General features: G+C 44.8%; 1 protein-coding gene across 1 annotated transcript in view; it reads right to left on the reverse strand.

The window, feature by feature from the left end:
- The window catches only part of MAP1LC3A (microtubule associated protein 1 light chain 3 alpha), a 41294-nt gene that overhangs the window by 16139 nt on the left and 8059 nt on the right, over window positions 1–17096 (reverse strand). The window contains exon 2 of the mRNA XM_083508344.1: window positions 419–474. Coding sequence (XP_083364470.1) covers window positions 419–474 — 56 coding nt within the window. The remainder of the gene's footprint in view (window positions 1–418; window positions 475–17096) is intronic.

Genomic DNA, 17096 nt, shown 5'->3' on the forward strand with positions numbered 1-17096 from the left:
CAAATTTATTGTCAAATTTCTTTTTGCTTTGTACTTACGTATTTCAGTTAAGATTGCTTCTTTTGCAACACTGAATTTATTGCATGTTTGCTAAATTGTTGGTTTTTGTCTTCTTTGAACTTATTGGCATGCCTTGCAAATGGCTTTCTCCCTCAACCTCCATCTCCGCCTTCAACTTGCAGAGTGCATATCCTTGCCCTCAAATATTGGCTATAATTTTTATAAGGGGACAGCCCCATTTTATTATTTTCTGCTTTCAAGATGTTGAGTCTTAACAATACAGCGATTCCATCTCGGCCCATGTAAGAGGAAAATGAGCAACTTTAGCAGGCTGGCACTGAGAGCCAGAACCGAAGCATGGAACACAGAAGTTCAAACAAAAGCACACACACCACACAACCATCCGTTCTATACTCACCGGAATTTTGTTTGGATGCTGTTCTCGGATCTGCTGTACTTCTTTACAACGATCCGCTGTAAAAGGGGAAAAATAGAAGATTTAGGAATTTGGAAGACTTTTCCTGGCTATTTTTTTCAATAAAAAATTGTGGAGGGGGAGAAACCTTGCAAATGTTTGCAAGCAGGATTATACAATTCATACCAAACTGGGACAGTGGTCAGAATGTAGCAGTTACAGCAATAAATAAGAATATTTGCTCCTTATATAGCAATCCCCCCCATCTATGGGAAGTCTTGTATATCACCTGACATCCACCCACACCCAAAGTCGGGTACCATGCAGATTAGCTAGCTAGATAACACAAAGGATGCTTCCAGACAAGTACTTATTATGGAATTGGTGCTGCTCATGCACACGTTGTTGTTTATTTGCCACATCCACATGAGGCCATTGGCATCAAAATGCCACCCTGAATCTTCCATCCCTGCCCCATTTAATCCCAATTTCCCCCTTTCCATGGAAAATCAGAAAACCTGCTGCCAATGACTGGCTTGCAACATTAAGTCCTTGTCTGGAAACACCAAAGTACAGAGCTGCTACAGCAATGAGATGGTAATTTACACTGACCTACATGTAACTAAGCTGGACATTATCCACATTGTGAAAGGCTTATGCCAGCTCATCAGGAAAGCATTCAGGAAGGAAGCCAAACTTCTGATGTAAAAGGATGCCTTAGCCTACGCAGATTACAGTGGTACCTCGGGTTAAGAACTTAATTCATTCTGGAGGTCCGTTCTTAAGCTGAAACTGTTCTTAACCTGAGGTACCACTTTAGCTAATGGTGCCTCCTGCCACCGCCGCCGCCCAATTTCTGTTCTCATCCTGAAGCAAAGTTCTTAACCCAAGGTACTATTTCTGGGTTAGCGGAGTCTGTAACCTTGAAGCGTCTGTAACCTGAGGTACCACTGTATTATTTACAGGATGTCTATGCTACTTCTCTGTCACTCAGCGCCCTCAAAGCAGCTTACAAAACACACGCTCCATCTCCTTATAACTAGGACAATCAGGAAGACTACTTTATACATTTGCTTTTTAAGGCATATCCATGAAGTCTCAGTAATACATCTACAAACATGTGGATGGGCCATGCATTTGAAAACAAGCAGATCATACACCTGCCCTCATCACGAATAGCTGTAGCTCTCTGCTGAGTACACACTGCGGCAAATCCAGGTTTGTCCCTATAGAACACGTGAAACAGCCCACATAAATTAGTAGACACAAAAAATGCAGAACGAAACACTCTATGTCAGGCATCCCCAAACTCGGCCCTCCAGCTGTTTTGGGACTACAATTCCCATCATCCCTGGCCACTGGTCCTGTTAGCTAGGGATGATGGGAGTTGTAGTCCCAAAACAGCTGGAGGGCCGAGTTTTGGGATGCTTGCTCTACGCACATTCATTAGGAGGGAAAGAAAAGTCTTCTTAGTTCCGTTCAGGCATGGTTTCCACATTGTTACAGAGATTTCACTGCTCATGTCTCCTGATGCCAGATATATTTCCGATACAGTGGTACCTCTGGTTACATACGCTTCAGGTTACAGACTCCGCTAACCCAGAAATATTACCTCGAGTTAAGAACTTTGCTTCAGGATAAGAACAGAAATCGTGCTCCGGCGACGCGGCGGCAGCAGGAAGCCTCATAAGCTAAAGTGGTGCTTCAGGTTAAGAACAGTTTCAGGTTAAGAACGGACCTCCAGAACGAATTAAGTACCGTATTTTTTGCTCTATAAGACTCACTTTTTCCCTCCTAAAAAGTAACGGGAAATGCGTGTGCGTCTTATGGAGCAAATGCAGGCTGCGCAGCTATCCCAGAAGCCAGAACAGTTGCTTTCACTGCGCAGCGATCCCTCTTGCTGTTCTGGCTTCTGAGAGTCAGATTTTTTTTTTCTTGTTTTCCTCCTCCAAAAACTAGGTGCGTCTTGTGGTCTGGTGCGTCTTATAGAGCGAAAAATACGGTAGTTAACCCGAGGTACCACTGTAAACTGAAGTGGTAGTGATTGGAGACAGAGGGGGAGACACAAGAGGAAATAAATTCCACTCCCACCCTGCCTCAAGCCCAACTGCTGCTTCATCCCAATAGAATAGGGGTGGAAAACCTGTGGCCCTACAGTTGCTGTTGGATGACAATGACCATCAGTCACAGTCATAATGTCCAAGAGATGATGGGAGGTGTAGTCCAGCGTAACTTTTGGGGGGACCACAGGTTCCCCATCCTTGCCACAGAATCTCAGTGGACTGCAGATTAGAGAAAGTTTGAGTACAAAAAAAAAGAAAGGAGTACACTAGCCTGAAAGGGTACACATGAAATGTGTATTTCAGAGGGTTGAAAAAAATATTATTTTTCACAATGAGCAATAGATATAGGACACAATATAAATTTTAACCTCTGGGGAAAACTCTGGAAAAAGTGACTTGAAGTTTACAACATGTTATTCTATGAAGAACTACTTGAAAATGGTTCACAAATGGTATTTAACTCCAAGTTGGCTTGCTAAGATGTATAAGACTGAATCATATAAGTGCTGGAGATGCAAGGAGGTGGTGAAAATGTTCTTTCATATGTGGTGGACTTGTAAAAGGGTAAAAGAGTATTGGGAAATGATCCATAATGAATTGGGGGAAAATGTTTAAAAGTACCGTATTTTTCGCACTTTTCCCCCTCCAAAAATGAAGGGGAAATGTGGGTGCGTCTTATGGGGCAAATGCAGAATCCTTGGCTTCAGCGATAGCAACACGAAGCCTCCGAAGCCTGCGCTCTGGAGGCTTCATGTTGCTTCCACTGAAGCCAGGAGAGTCTGCTGTTTGAGGCTGGCGGTGGGGGAACACAGCGCTTCCCCCATCGCCAGCCCCAGAGGATGGGGGGCAGCGGGAAGGTGCGCGATGCCTTGCCGCTACACTCCAACCCGGCTTTGAGGCTGGCGGTGGGGAAAGCAGCGCTTCCCTTATCGCCAGCCCCAGAGGATGGGGGGCAGCAGGAAGGCGCGCGACGCCTTGCCGCTACTCTCCAACCCGGCTTCGAGGCTGGCGGTGGGGAAAGCAGCGCTTCCCCTATCGCCAGCCCCAGAGGATGGGGGGCAGCAGGAAGGCGCGCGACGCCTTGCCGCTACTCTCCAACCCGGCTTCGAGGCTGGCGGTGGGGAAAGCAGCGCTTCCCCCAGCGCCAGCCCCAGAGGATGGGGGGCAGCAGGAAGGCGCGCGACGCCTTGCCGCTACTCTCCAACCCGGCTTCGAGGCTGGCGGTGGGGAAAGCAGCGCTTCCCCCACCGCCAGCCCCAGAGGATGGGGGGCAGCAGGAAGGCGCGCGACGCCTTGCCGCTACTCTCCAACCCGGCTTCGAGGCTGGCGGTGGGGAAAGCAGCGCTTCCCCCAGCGCCAGCCCCAGAGGATGGGGGGCAGCAGGAAGGCGCGCGGCGCCTTGCCGCTACTCTCCAACCCGGCTTCGAGGCTGGCGGTGGGGAAAGCAGCGCTTCCCCCACCGCCAGCCCCAGAGGATGGGGGGCAGCAGGAAGGCGCGCGACGCCTTGCCGCTACTCTCCAACTCGGCTTCGAGGCTGGCGGTGGGGAAAGCAGCGCTTCCCCCAGCGCCAGCCCCAGAGGATGGGGAGCAGCGGGAAGGCGCGCGACGCCTTGCCGCTACTCTCCAACACGGGTTTGAGGCTGGCGGTGGGGAAAGCAGCGCTTCCCCCATCACCAGCCCCAGAGGATGGGGGGCAGCGGGAAGGCGCGCGACGCCTTGCCGCTACTCTCCAACCCGGCTTCGAGGCTGGCGGTGGGGAAAGCAGCGCTTCCCCCAGCGCCAGCCCCAGAGGATGGGGAGCAGCGGGAAGGCGTGCGACGCCTTGCCGCTACTCTCCAACACGGGTTTGAGGCTGGCGGTGGGGAAAGCAGCGCTTCCCCCATTGCCAGCCCCAGAGGATGGGGGGCAGCAGGAAGGCGTGCGACGCCTTCCCGCTACTCTCCAACCCTCCTTTGGGCTTTTGCGGGAGATGGGGGAATTCCCCCACCTCCCGCAAAAGCAGGCAAAAGCCGCGCGCTCTTTAAAGGGGCTCCGCGGCTTCTGCTGGCTTTTCTACGAGGGGGGGGAATTCCCCCACCTCCTAGAAAAGCCTGCAGGAGCCGCGCACCCTTTAAAGAGCGTGCCGCTCTTGGGGGCTTTTCCCCAAGGAGGGAGAAGGGACTGACTGGCCCTTTCAGTCCCTTCTCCCTCCTGGTCGAAAAGCCCGCAGGAGCCAAGTGGGGCTCCTGTGGGCTTTTGCGGGAGGTGGGGGAATTCCACCACCTCCCGCAAAAGCAGGGAGAAGGTCTTGGAGTAGAGCACAGGCTGCGTGCAGCCTGCCCGCTGCTCCCAGAGCTGCGGGGGGGAAATCATATTTTTTCCTTGATTTCCCCCCCTGAAAACTAGGTGCGTCCCATGGGCCGGTGCGTCTTATAGGGCGAAAAATATGGTACTTTCCCAAAAAACCCAGAGTCCTTTCTGTTGGGGATAATTCAGACTGAAATTCCCAGGTGTCAAAAAAGGTTATTTATGTATGCTCCTACTGCGGCCCATATTTTGTTAGCCCCCAAATGGAAAATGAGTGAGGTCCCAACCAAAGAAGAATGGCGACTTAAGTAGATAGAATATGCACAACTTGCAAACTTAACATATAGAATAAGAGAACAAGAAGAATGAATGTTTAAAGAAGATTGAAGTTAACTGTGTACAGCTGAAAACGCTGACAACATTAAGATAAATTCAACAGTGTAAATAAGTTTTTATGAATGCAATAATGAAATACTGATTGGTATAGTTTTTGTAAAATATGCAGGGATTTATGATATGTAAAATGAACCATGGAAAAAGAAGGGAAGTCGCTGATACCTTAAGGATGTAAAATGAGTATTTTAAATTGTAAAACAGAAGATTCAATAAAAAATATATTTAAAAAAGGAAATAATAATTATTTTAACAAGTGTTTGAAGTGCTTCCAATGGTCCATAAAACAAGTATATAAAATTAAGGCCAATATTATTATTATTATTATTATTATTATTATTATTATTATTATTATTATCATGATCATCCCTGTATAACTGATGGGAGGCTGAGAACAGAGACAAGTCCAAGACCATCAGGTGATTTTATGATGACCCAAAATAACCCAAACTAGGGAGTTCCAGCACCCAACTGGTACCCTTAACTACCACAGTAGCTCACATACACCTATAGTTCTGCGCATTAGCTGCAACCCTCTTGCTCATGGTGCATTTCCAATATCTAGGAGAAGTTGTCTCCTTCAGGCTTGGGACTTAGAATATAGTTCAGCCAGCCTTTTTCATGCAAACTCAGCACGACATGTTATTCTGTGGTGACACAAGAATTTAAATGAGATAGAACTGGAAGGGTCCGTCCAATGTATCTGTGAGAAATGAGCCAGCCCAAGTGTACAGCTCAGCACTACTGCACCATCAAAGATCATTCAAATTTAGTATAATCTATATGTCACCCATTTGTGCACTACAAATGCATATGCTGTCAGCTGCTCACAGTATGTCACGGGTGAACCAGACACATGAATATTTATATGCATGAATATTTTTCATATAAAAGCATTGAAGTGAGGATAGAAATAATAGAGCCAGTAAAGCCCAAAAGCACTTTTGAATCCACTGAGATTACAGGGATTGAAGAAATGTGCAAATATTTCTAGTTTCAACATACCAACCCCCCCCCCCCCATAAGCAGACCATTTCTCTGCATTCACCCTCATGGTTCTATCACAGCTAATGGCTACCCAACATCTGATACAAGTGAAGATGAGAGTTGACTGTTCTATGTCAGATCCACTGTGGAAAAGTCAGTCAAGCTAAAATTGCCAACAAGCACCCAGATCACTGGGAGGAGGGGGAGGGAAGCAATCTGCAAGCCATTATCCTACAGATCAAGCAAGTTTAAACTGGAACGAGGAATAAAAGGGAGGAATTTAGTACAGAGAGGCATTAAATCTATTGCCATCTTCAGAACACATTTTTTTTATGTAGGAAGAAACTGAAAGGCAAAGGACTATGAAAAACTGATAAGAAGAAGAAGAGGAGTTTGGATTTGATATCCCGCTTTATCACTACCCGAAGGAGCCTCAAAGCGGCTGACATTCTCCTTTCCCTTCCTCCCCCACAACAAACACTCTGTGAGGTGAGTGGGGCTGAGAGACTTCAAAGAATTGTGACTAGCCCAAGGTCACCCAGCAGCTGCATGTGGAGGAGCGGAAACATGAACCCGGTTCCCCAGATTACGAGACTACCGCTCTTAACCACTATACCACTAAGAGAAAGCACAATACATGAATAGCCACCCAAGGGAGCTGCATCCAGGGCTGGCTCCAGATTTGAGGGGATCCTTGGTAGATTGATCCATTTCCTATATTGGTGGGTTTTCCTGGCTGTGGGAGCTGCAGGTGGCCATCTATGTTTCCCACAATCCCCTGGCGCCATCAAGGGCACTATCGGAAGTTGAGTATGGCTTGTATCCAATGGAGCACTACGTAAGCATCCCATCAGTGCAAGTATTCATGCTTGCACAGCAATATGGATACTCCCTCTTTACCAAAGTGTTAGAAGCCATAGTCTTCAAACATCCAGAGCATCTCCATTAAATAAGAAAGGAAGTGATAGCCAGGACAGAAGGACTGGGAGAAAAGGAGTAGGAGTCCTTTCTTGAACATTTGAGACCAACATTCTACATCTCTGCTTGGAATGGACCAGGAGTCAACATGGATAACTAATACTGTATAACCTCTCTCTTAAGGAACATTCCAAAGCTAAAATACTCCTCTCAGCTCCTAGGAGGAAGACGGGGATACAAGTGGTACCAATAGATGCTCTATCAAAAGACAGCTACTCTATTTATTGGTAGCAGCAGAAGGGAGTTTAGGTCAAATAGAAGATGTGTGTGAGGCATGTATGGTCCTAGTTTCAGTTATGTTGAACGCTTGCAATTAATTTCAGTGGAAAGAACAATCAGGTGAATGTGGGTGGCAATCCTGGCTCCAGTACATGATCAGTAGCGCTGATATGGCTGGATAAGCAGGGTCTCCTCCTCCCTCTTTGCTCCATGCACATCCCTACAGAAGCTGTGCACTTGGTGGAAGAAGGTGACCTCCCCAGAATGAAAAATGCTACACCAGCAACATTATGTTTATAAGCTGCACTGCCTTACAGTAACTTCTGCCTCAACTGGGAAGTGAGGGATGTTACACATGACAAAACAAAACAGTAAAAATAAAATTAAAATTCTTCCACTTAGTTACAAAAGTAGCTGGAGGTGATTTTGTATTGGTAAACAGGAATCCGCCAGGAGTAAACGAAGCCTGCCACTAGTATAATATCCCATCAGTCACTGTTGAAAATGGGATGCTGGACTTGATGGTTGCACAAAGATAAATCCAAAAGAAAGAACAAGACTAAAATCAAATTATCACACGCAAACTATCTCAGGTAACCTCCAGCCCCAGCAAAGCTGACAGTAAGCAGAGAGGTCGGAGCATTGTTTGCAAGGGGATTTCATTATTAGCAGCAAGGTAGATAAGAACACTAACTCTGTGCAATATCTGTTATCATTCCACTTGCTGTCAAGCAGGAACAGCAAGTTCTTGAGGAAACAGGGCACAAGGTTGCCTCACTGCAATCAACAAACCAAGGCAATGTTATTGAGGGGGTCTTGCAAGTGTTTTCTAAACTCGCAAAGAATCTAATTAATCAACCATGTCCTCAAATGGGTAACCTTAATAAGGGGGCACACAAAGCAGTTCCTAGCCTTTTAGTTGGCTAGGTTTATTTATGTTTCTGCAGGCTCGTCACTTCTGTGGGTTTACAAGAGTAGGACCATCCAGATATTGTGGAACTTCAATTTCCTATACACCGTATTTTTCGCTCTATAGGACGCACTTTTTCCCCTTCAAAAATGAAGGGGAAATGTGTGTGCGTCCTATGGAGCGAAGACGCCATAGCCCCACAACCCTCTCCCGGCTGTAGAGGTGATGCGCGGCTATGGCAGGAGCCTCTACAGCCCCATGTCACCTCTCTAGCCGGGAGAGCGCGCGTGTGGCTAAAGAAGCCATAGCCCCGCGACCCTCTCCCGGCTGGAGAGGTGACGTGTGGCTATGGCAGGAGCCTCTCCGCTGCTCCCTGACCTGCTCTTTGGGGCTGGTGGTGGGCTTCCCCCCGCCAGCCCCAAAGAGCAAGTCGAAAGGAACCTGAAGCCTGGAGAACGAGAGGGGTCAGTGCACACCGACCCCTCTCACTTTCCAGGCTTCCGAGGTAGGCTGTTTTAGAGCGGCACCTTGTTTTAGAGCAGGAAAACAAGAGGGGGAAAGTTCTTCCCCTCTCTGTGCAGCGCCTCCTGCCGCTTCACTGAAGGGGCGCTGGGCAGAGAGGGGGAGAATTTTTTTTCTTGTTCTCCCCCTCTAAAACAAAGTGCATCCTATTGTCCGGTGCGTCCTATGGTGCAAAAAATACGGTAACCAATGGTTATATAATCCAGCAACATATGGAGGGCCACAAACACTTGTTTGCCAGGTTACTGTAAGGATTACTCTCTAGCCACCAACCTCCCAGAAACCTATATAAGGAGGATTCTCCCCTAACTATCACAAACAATTTTTCCTTTCCCACTTGGCTCCCTTCCACAACATACCAGAAACAGGAAGTATTCTTTGTTGGTGTCCCTTGCTGTATTCTTGTCAGTGCAATCCAGTGGTATGCCTGAGCCTCTCCTTTTCCAACCCCATTTTGGATAGCAGGGAAGCAGGGAGCAGCTGCTGGTCTTTCCCCACCCAACTCTCACTTTTAGCAATGGCTCACTGCTAAATTATCACAGCAAGGCAGTGTCACAGAAATGAGAGGGTTGGTAAGCTGCATAGGGTCATTAGTTCTATGCTGCTGCTGCTACAGAGTAAAATTCTACATCCCATCTCCTTATGTGAATGAATAGAGGTCCAGCATGCCGCAATCAGAGAGCAATGATGAACCTAGAGAGCTACAAGAAAACCAAGTCACGCAAGATCAAAACACCCTCCTGGAGTGGTTGATGCATCCTGGAGGAAAAATGCTATCTGAACACCAAAAGAAAATGGTAAGCAAGACTTTGAGTGTGAAGCAAAACAGACCCTTCCACTAAGTGAAACCCAAGGAGCACTGCTTTGCTGCAGACAAAAGCACCAAGCACTGCTTGGCTAACCATCAGAATTTGTCCCTGTGCATCCAGTTTTGGTTTTCATATGCAGGCACATATGCACAAAAAAGCGGGACAGAAAAGTACTTCTAAACTGAAGCATCTTGTCGGCCCAAGAGGCAGAACTGGGACAAAATATTTGGAGACATAACACAAATGGAAAACACCAGGCCCAGCAACATCTATCCACCCTCCCACCCGCCAGCACCCAATCTAAAAGTCTTTTGTGGCTTGAAAACTGTCACCCAAACTTTCAACTGTAAGTTGGTCCACATAAATTCATTATTGCAACTTGCTAAGTTTGTAGAGCTCGGAAAGGGATTTGCGAATCATTAACTGCAAACACTGGCAAGAAATCTGCTCCTTGGGGCTATCATTTCATTTGCCCTGTGCTTTATCATTGGATAATTTCCAGAGGGGTATTCATGTAAGTCTGCTGCAACAAAAGACAAAGATGACTCTTGTGGCACAGTCAGGGTTAACACGTTTATTGTGGTAGCAGATGGCATACACACCTGATTAAGTAGACAGGGCTTAGCCCATGAAAGCTTATGCCATAATAAATTTGTTAGTCTTGATAGAGGTGCCGCAAGTCTGAGTTGTTATTGTTGGATAGTTACACCCACTACATGTTAATCTTTTAAATGGGTGCCAATGCACCAAGCCAAATTACCTCTGAGTTCGAGTACACCAAACCTGCCAGTTCCATCACCAGCCAGAACCTCCCCACTTCTGTTAATACATTACACGTCACATTGCAATCAAGCAAGTCAGGACATTTCATAAGTGGCTGGCGTTTTCTCAAAACAGGTCAGCCATAAGTTAGGCAGCTTCAGCTTCATTGTAGCCCCAGTAATGGTAGAGAGAGGTTTGGTCCCAATAAGGGGAAACGGATAAATATTAAAACACAAGCCTGACAGATGGATATTTTTGCACAGAGGCTGTTAATTACACACGCTACAAAGAGATTTATGTCACAATCCTGGAGAGTCGTGTACTGTATTATAATTGTACCAGAAGCACAAACAAAAGCCAATCAGGCCTAGCTGATTAAGTACTTGCAGTTCTGTCCTATGTGCTTTCTGGGAATGAGCCCTGATCAAGGACAGTTTAAAGACCTTGATTTCATGGTCACTGATGGAGGGACAACCAACCCCTGGTCACATGTTCAGGGGAGAAGAGAAGCTGGAGTGTCAACAGCACAGTCAAACTCAGAGTCTCTCTTTCTTTCCAAGATAAATAATAATGGAAATAGCAGGAGGCTGTTTATATCTGATGTTAACAGTTCCAGTGAGAACACAGTGACCTGTGAATAAACCCAAGATAACAAGGGGATGCGTCTAGGACATCTTAAAGCACAAGTTCCCATCGATAATCACCGAAACCTGATTGCTTAAGTCCTAAAGCCAAAAGATGAAGAAGAGAGAGAGAGTGGCAATGTACAAGAAAACAAAATCCACAAGGAGTCCTGTGCAGATATTCGATAGTGTAAACAACTGAACTTGTGAAGAGTGCCTTGGGAGACACCTGCTCATTAACGGTTCCTCATCATCCTGGGAAAATGATAAACAAAACTGGGGGAGTGGGGGTTGATTTTGAGGAAGGATAACTGTAATGAGTGTTTTTCTCACACTCTGTGACATCTGGTGGGGAGAAACCTCTTGGCTTTCCCACCATCCAACAGGCTGGTGGCCACTCCATAATGTTCTTTCAGGGGTGGCTGGCTAGAACCAGTTACCAAATTCAGTCACAGATCTGGGAAAACTGGTCCTTTTACATGAGCCGCCAAGACCACTCTCTTTAGGCAAAGCTCTTAAAAGGAAGATGTTGCTTTAATGCCATCCCTCTGATTTAATTTGTATTAACAATGTTTTGTTGTGATGGCTGCTAATTTTTATGAAGGCATTTTTTGGGATGGGGTTTGGGGCTAAATGACATCTCAGGGGTCCCAGTGAGAAGATTTTGGAAAAGATTCAGGATTAAAAGGTGCAGAGAGTATATAGGAAACCAGTTGGGCCATGTTTGGGCCTTTGCCTGGTCACGATGCAGGTTTAACAAAACTATTATTGGTCTGGAGGGATCTGGAAAGATGACACATCGGGATTCCCCTTCCTTCCTCAAAACTATGGAATGTGTTCATGCAGTTCTCTACGAATGGAAAGGACAAGGCACACAGCTTGTACTTTGGAACAGAGAATCAGAAAGCAAAACCAGAGGTCTGAGATTTTTTGGGGGGGAGGGGATCTGTGGGGAGTGCTAAGCTGTGATCCACCTGTACTCAGCTTGTTAAATAAACACAAATATTACAAAACACCTAAGACCTCATTCCTAGTGCTGTACCCCTGAAACCTCATAGCTTGGAGGACTGGGCTAAGCACACAACTATATTCTTCTTTGCTTGTTAACACATTTTGAGAACAATAAGTAGGGTATAATTTTTTTGCCAAGAAACAAATAAAGTAGCCGTTTTCTTGGATGTTAATGAAAGGCACTTGCGCTTTGAGTTCCTTACTGCTATAGGAAAGAGAAGACCAAGTAATTCTGGAAAAGCCACCAATGACATACAGTGGTACCTCTGGTTACGGACTTAATTCGTTCCGGAGGTCCATTCTTAACCTGAAACCTTTCTTAACCTGAGGTAACACTTTAGCTAATGGGGCCTCCTGCTGCCCCGCCGCATGATTTCTGTCTCATCCTGAGGCAAAGTTCTTAACCTGAGGTACTACTTCTGGGTTTGTAACCCAATTTGTTTGTAACCCAAGGTACCACTGTACTTCTCTTGCAGCTTGTGACTTGGGGTCACTTCCATACCATGTTTAGAGCATATGACTTCCCCCAAATAATAATAGGAACAATAATTTACCCCTTGCAGAACTACAATTCCCAGCATTCTTAACATACTACGTTTCCCAGGATTCTATGGAAGAAGCTATGTGCCTTAAATATATGGCATGGATGCAACTCAAGAAATGGGGAGAGGGGTATCAACAGCTTATAGCCATGGCAATATGAAGCTTGGCGAGAGAATAAGCAAGCAATGTTCCAGTGACACCACTGAATGACCGTAACTCTAAAACTATCCAGTAACCAGCTGAATCCTCTCTTACCACTACATGTTTATTTCCCTCCTTCTTTTCAGAGTGGAAATATTACAGGTAGATAGTTTAAGAGGGTGTATTACCTGCCCACGCCCAAAAGTCTTCAAACAAAACCTCTCTGCAGCATAAAATTATTATCAGTTGTTACTGCTGTTTTTAAAAAGTTCTCTTCTTGAAGATCAAGTGTCCCAATGTTAAAGAAGAATGAAGAGGATACTTATGCCTGATCAGAGCCTTTAGGTTGTCATTTTTCAAAATTAACCTCTCTTGCCCCAGTCGTAAGGTTTAACAGACACTTTTGAACGCGGCATTAAGAGGGAGGAGGTGTCTCAATCCACTTTCATACATGCATGCAATCTGTTTATGGGAGAACAACAGTTTTGTTGAATGAGGACCTTCTGATTGGGGCCGTAGCATTGTTAAAGCTCTTAAATGTATGGAAGAATAGGTCCTGCAAAGGAAGAATAAGCTTGGCTTTTGCAAAGGGAAGTTTGGCATGACTCACCCTATTAGAGTTATTCGAAGCATTATTAAGTATGGAGTTGGAACAGGGCCGATGAGCACATTCAGAAACCCAAGAAACAATTGTGGGCCCTCACCCACCGCACACACCCCTCAATGCAAGGAAGTGTTTTAGCTTTCCCCAAACCTAAAGAGGGGAGGGAGCGATATTCCTGGACAGCACAGCCTACAGGGAACCCACCCTTGCTTACTGAAGTCTCCAAAAGAGCAACAGGTTTAGAAAAAAAGCCTTCTCTTGGAGCCAAAAGACTTCTTTTCAGCCTAACTGCAATTGCGGGGGGGGGGGGGGGAGGGGGCTCTTTTTTGTGGGATGGGTGGGATTGCTGCTAGAAAGAAAGAATTAACCCTTCCCCAGTGGTGACTCCAAAATTTCCAACACACAGCAACTAGCCTTCTATTGGCTACAACAGATGGCTTTTTTCAACCCTAATTTCAGCAAAGGAAGGGTCCTCACAGTGGGTGGGGGCAGCCAGGAATGCTTTGGTAGGTTAATTCCATGCACTGGGCTGTTGAACCCTGTCAAGAAAATGGTGCCATCACTTGCGTCTTGGGGTAAAAACTGGTCTCTGGAAGAGATGCTACTTCCTAACAATTGGAATGATCTCAGCAAGTTGAGACACCTGTGTTATCTGGACATATTATGCTTTAAGGCCAGAGAGCATGCTATCTGGGAACTAGTTTCAGCTATGAGAAAACACATACACCGAAGTGCTAGAAGATTCTAGCTTTTAAGACTTCTGGTTGGCTCACGGGGTTCCCCTGAGTTTTTATACATTTGCATTTTCCTCTGGCTCCTGTTTTCTGTCACCTGTTACAGCCTTTAAGATCAATACTCAATGGGATGGAAAGAGTTAGGATCAGTTAACTTTTGTCATTATATTCTGGTTCGTAATTCCCAACCACTCTTTCCAATCAGATTCTGGAACTATAACTTTTATGGGCCTTTTGATTATCTCAAATGCTGCTCGTTAATGCTGCTCTCTTTTCTTTTAGTTTTTAAAACGAAATCTGCATCATTTAAATCTGGCATTCTGTCTCTCTGGGGAACTGAATCCAGTTCCTAACTTCTTGTTTACTTGCTTTTATCATCATTTTAACCAGTCCTTCACCTTTAGGTTCCAGGGACAGTCACATTAAAACTCAATGTTAAAAACAGTTTAAAACAACATACTGTGTAAGTTGGCTGCCTAAGGCTCAGGAAGCAGAAAGCCCTGTTCATACTTGCTTCTTTGGCATCTTAGGGATAGCTGGTAAAGTATGGGCCCAGGCAGGTTGGACAAAAAGAGTGTTCTGGTGTATTATATAATACTTGGACTTAATTATTGGAATCTCATCCCTATTTTCAACTCAAAGCATCTCACAGTATTAACAAAGTACACTAAATACATTTAGAATAGCTATAACTCTGAATAGCAAAGAGTAGAAGATAAACAACTCAGAAGGGATATTGCTGCCACACCCTGCTTTTGTTTTCCCCAAAGTCATCTGGTTGGCCATTGTGTGAAATAAGGTGCTGGACTAGATGGACCCTGGGTCTGATCCAGTCAAGCTCCTCTTCAGGTAAGACAGGTGAGCTAACAGTGGCCTTCAGACCCCTTTCAGGTGGCCCTTAAAGCTAATATCAAGTGGAGAGCAAGGAAGGTGAAATTGAGAAAATGGGGTGGAAGAGTGAGGAAAAAGAAAGTAATGGAACAGGAATGAGATCCCATGCACCTTTGGTTTCACAGCTACCACTGTAGATCTGCAATTCCTGATAGATCAATCACCTCTAAGGAAATGCAGACTTAGACAGAAAAAAAGGTTGTCCACCCTGGCCAAGAACTTTTACTGTATATTAGGATCAAATGAGTTGAAGAAGAAATTGTTGTTAAGAAGAGAGAGAGACAGAGAGACCTAGATTTCTGGCCAAATATTTTGTAGACAAGTGCCACTTTGATATAAAGCAACAACTGCCCTCCATTATCCAGCAACTCTGCTAGAACTTAAGTTTTGAAAGTGTTTCAGAGCGCCACAGATTTCACTGAATGTTTTCTTTTAGAAAAATATTTACTTAACCTACAATGCTCGGCACAGCTGTGTGTGCAGAAGTCCTATTGCAACCAGATTGCATGCCAGTGGTTATGTGCCAGATCACAATCTTATACTGGAAGAAAGAAACTCAAGAGAAAGAAATATATACAGTCAAGCTTCTACAAGGATTATGAGGATAATTTATTTTGGTCGTTAAAAATTATTGTTAAACCTACTGAAACTCTTATTCAACAACTGGCTACAAACATTACTATTTAGAGGTCCCAGTTCAGAACTTTAACCTAGCTATGAATTCACTGGATGGTCTTAAGCAAGTCATGATCTAGCCACCTCGGCTTGTAATTCTATACCCATTTATCAGGGAGTAAGCCCCATTTGACTCAATGGAACTTAATTATGAGGAGAAACGTGTAAGACTGCACTGCCCAGTGTCCCATTTATTTATCTGCAAATTTATAATTTGCCCTTTCTTAAAATATAAAAAGGTAGCTTACAATGTATAAAATAAAGTATTTTGTTTGGGAAATGCACTACATAAATAATAAACCTTGTTTAGTATTACTTTGATAAGTTCTGCACATACAGCATCATGGAATTGTGTATCCTGGGGAGGAATTGTTGTCAGAAATATACCGTATATGAAAGGCGTCATTGTGCCATGGCCACATCTAAGCAATAAAGTTAGAATGCAGCAAGGCAGGAGTGGACAATTAAAAGAGGCAAGGCTAGGACTGGCATGATCAACATTCCAACTCAGGCCTCATATTCCTGTAACAATAGCCCAATTTCAACTTGCAACATGTGGGTTGTATTTTAAGAGTTGGCTCATGCCTTGAACTAGAATTGTTATTTATACATTATATGACAACATGCTTCTACTATATATTTGGGAAAGTTCTTTGTTTGTCCACTATGCATTTGGGCCTCTTAAAAACGGCTGAACTGCAGGAATGCTCCTGGGATCAAAGAACAGGTTTGCAGTGAACAAACAGGGGACAGTTGAAAAGAGTAGCATGGCCTGAATGTGAGTAAACCCATTTATACACACTTACAGAACAATCTTGTATGTGTCTACTCATAAGTACCGGTAAGTCCCCATCAAATTCAATGACACGGTGTATACAGGTTTGCAGTCTTTCATTATAGTGCAATGAGAGATGGATATTTTAATTGGGGGAGGGGGGCTAAGCAATGGCTTCCTACTTCCAGCTACAAAAGTGTTTGAACTGAAAACAGATGCCTTTCTTAAAATAGTTGTACGGCGAACACAGCAATTTGTTTTCATTTTGGACGTGATGCACCCAGAGTTTTAGTATTGTTTTTGCATTTTTAACTGTTTTTAATTAAATTTTGCCTTGAGACAGTATTTTACAAGGAGATGAATAAATTAACTGATGATGATGATGATGATGACATGTTTTACTGCTTGCTTCTGCCTCATCTACATGTAACTGCTCATCCTTTTAAGTTTCCATCAAGTTTGGTTCAGCTTTTCCCCATCAGGTTGTCACTACAAGGGAACAACTCGGTCAACAACCTTGGAGACTCTTATCCCAGAAGGCAAAGACAAATAAACACGATCAAGGCTTTTCAAAGCATGAAAACAAAGAAAACCTAGAACTACATCCAAAAATCAGCCATAAAAGAAAAGAAAAGAAAGTGGAAAAATACATCTAAACAGAAGCACCTGAAGTTTTTCAAAAGGGAAAGACTCTGGCCCCTTACAGAGCTACAACTTCCATAATTCCCAGGAAAAAGAGTCATTGTTAAACTAC

The sequence above is a fragment of the Podarcis liolepis genome (assembly GCF_965112155.1).
Source record: "Podarcis liolepis genome assembly, chromosome: 6".
Classification (NCBI taxonomy): Eukaryota; Metazoa; Chordata; class Lepidosauria; order Squamata; family Lacertidae; genus Podarcis; species Podarcis liolepis.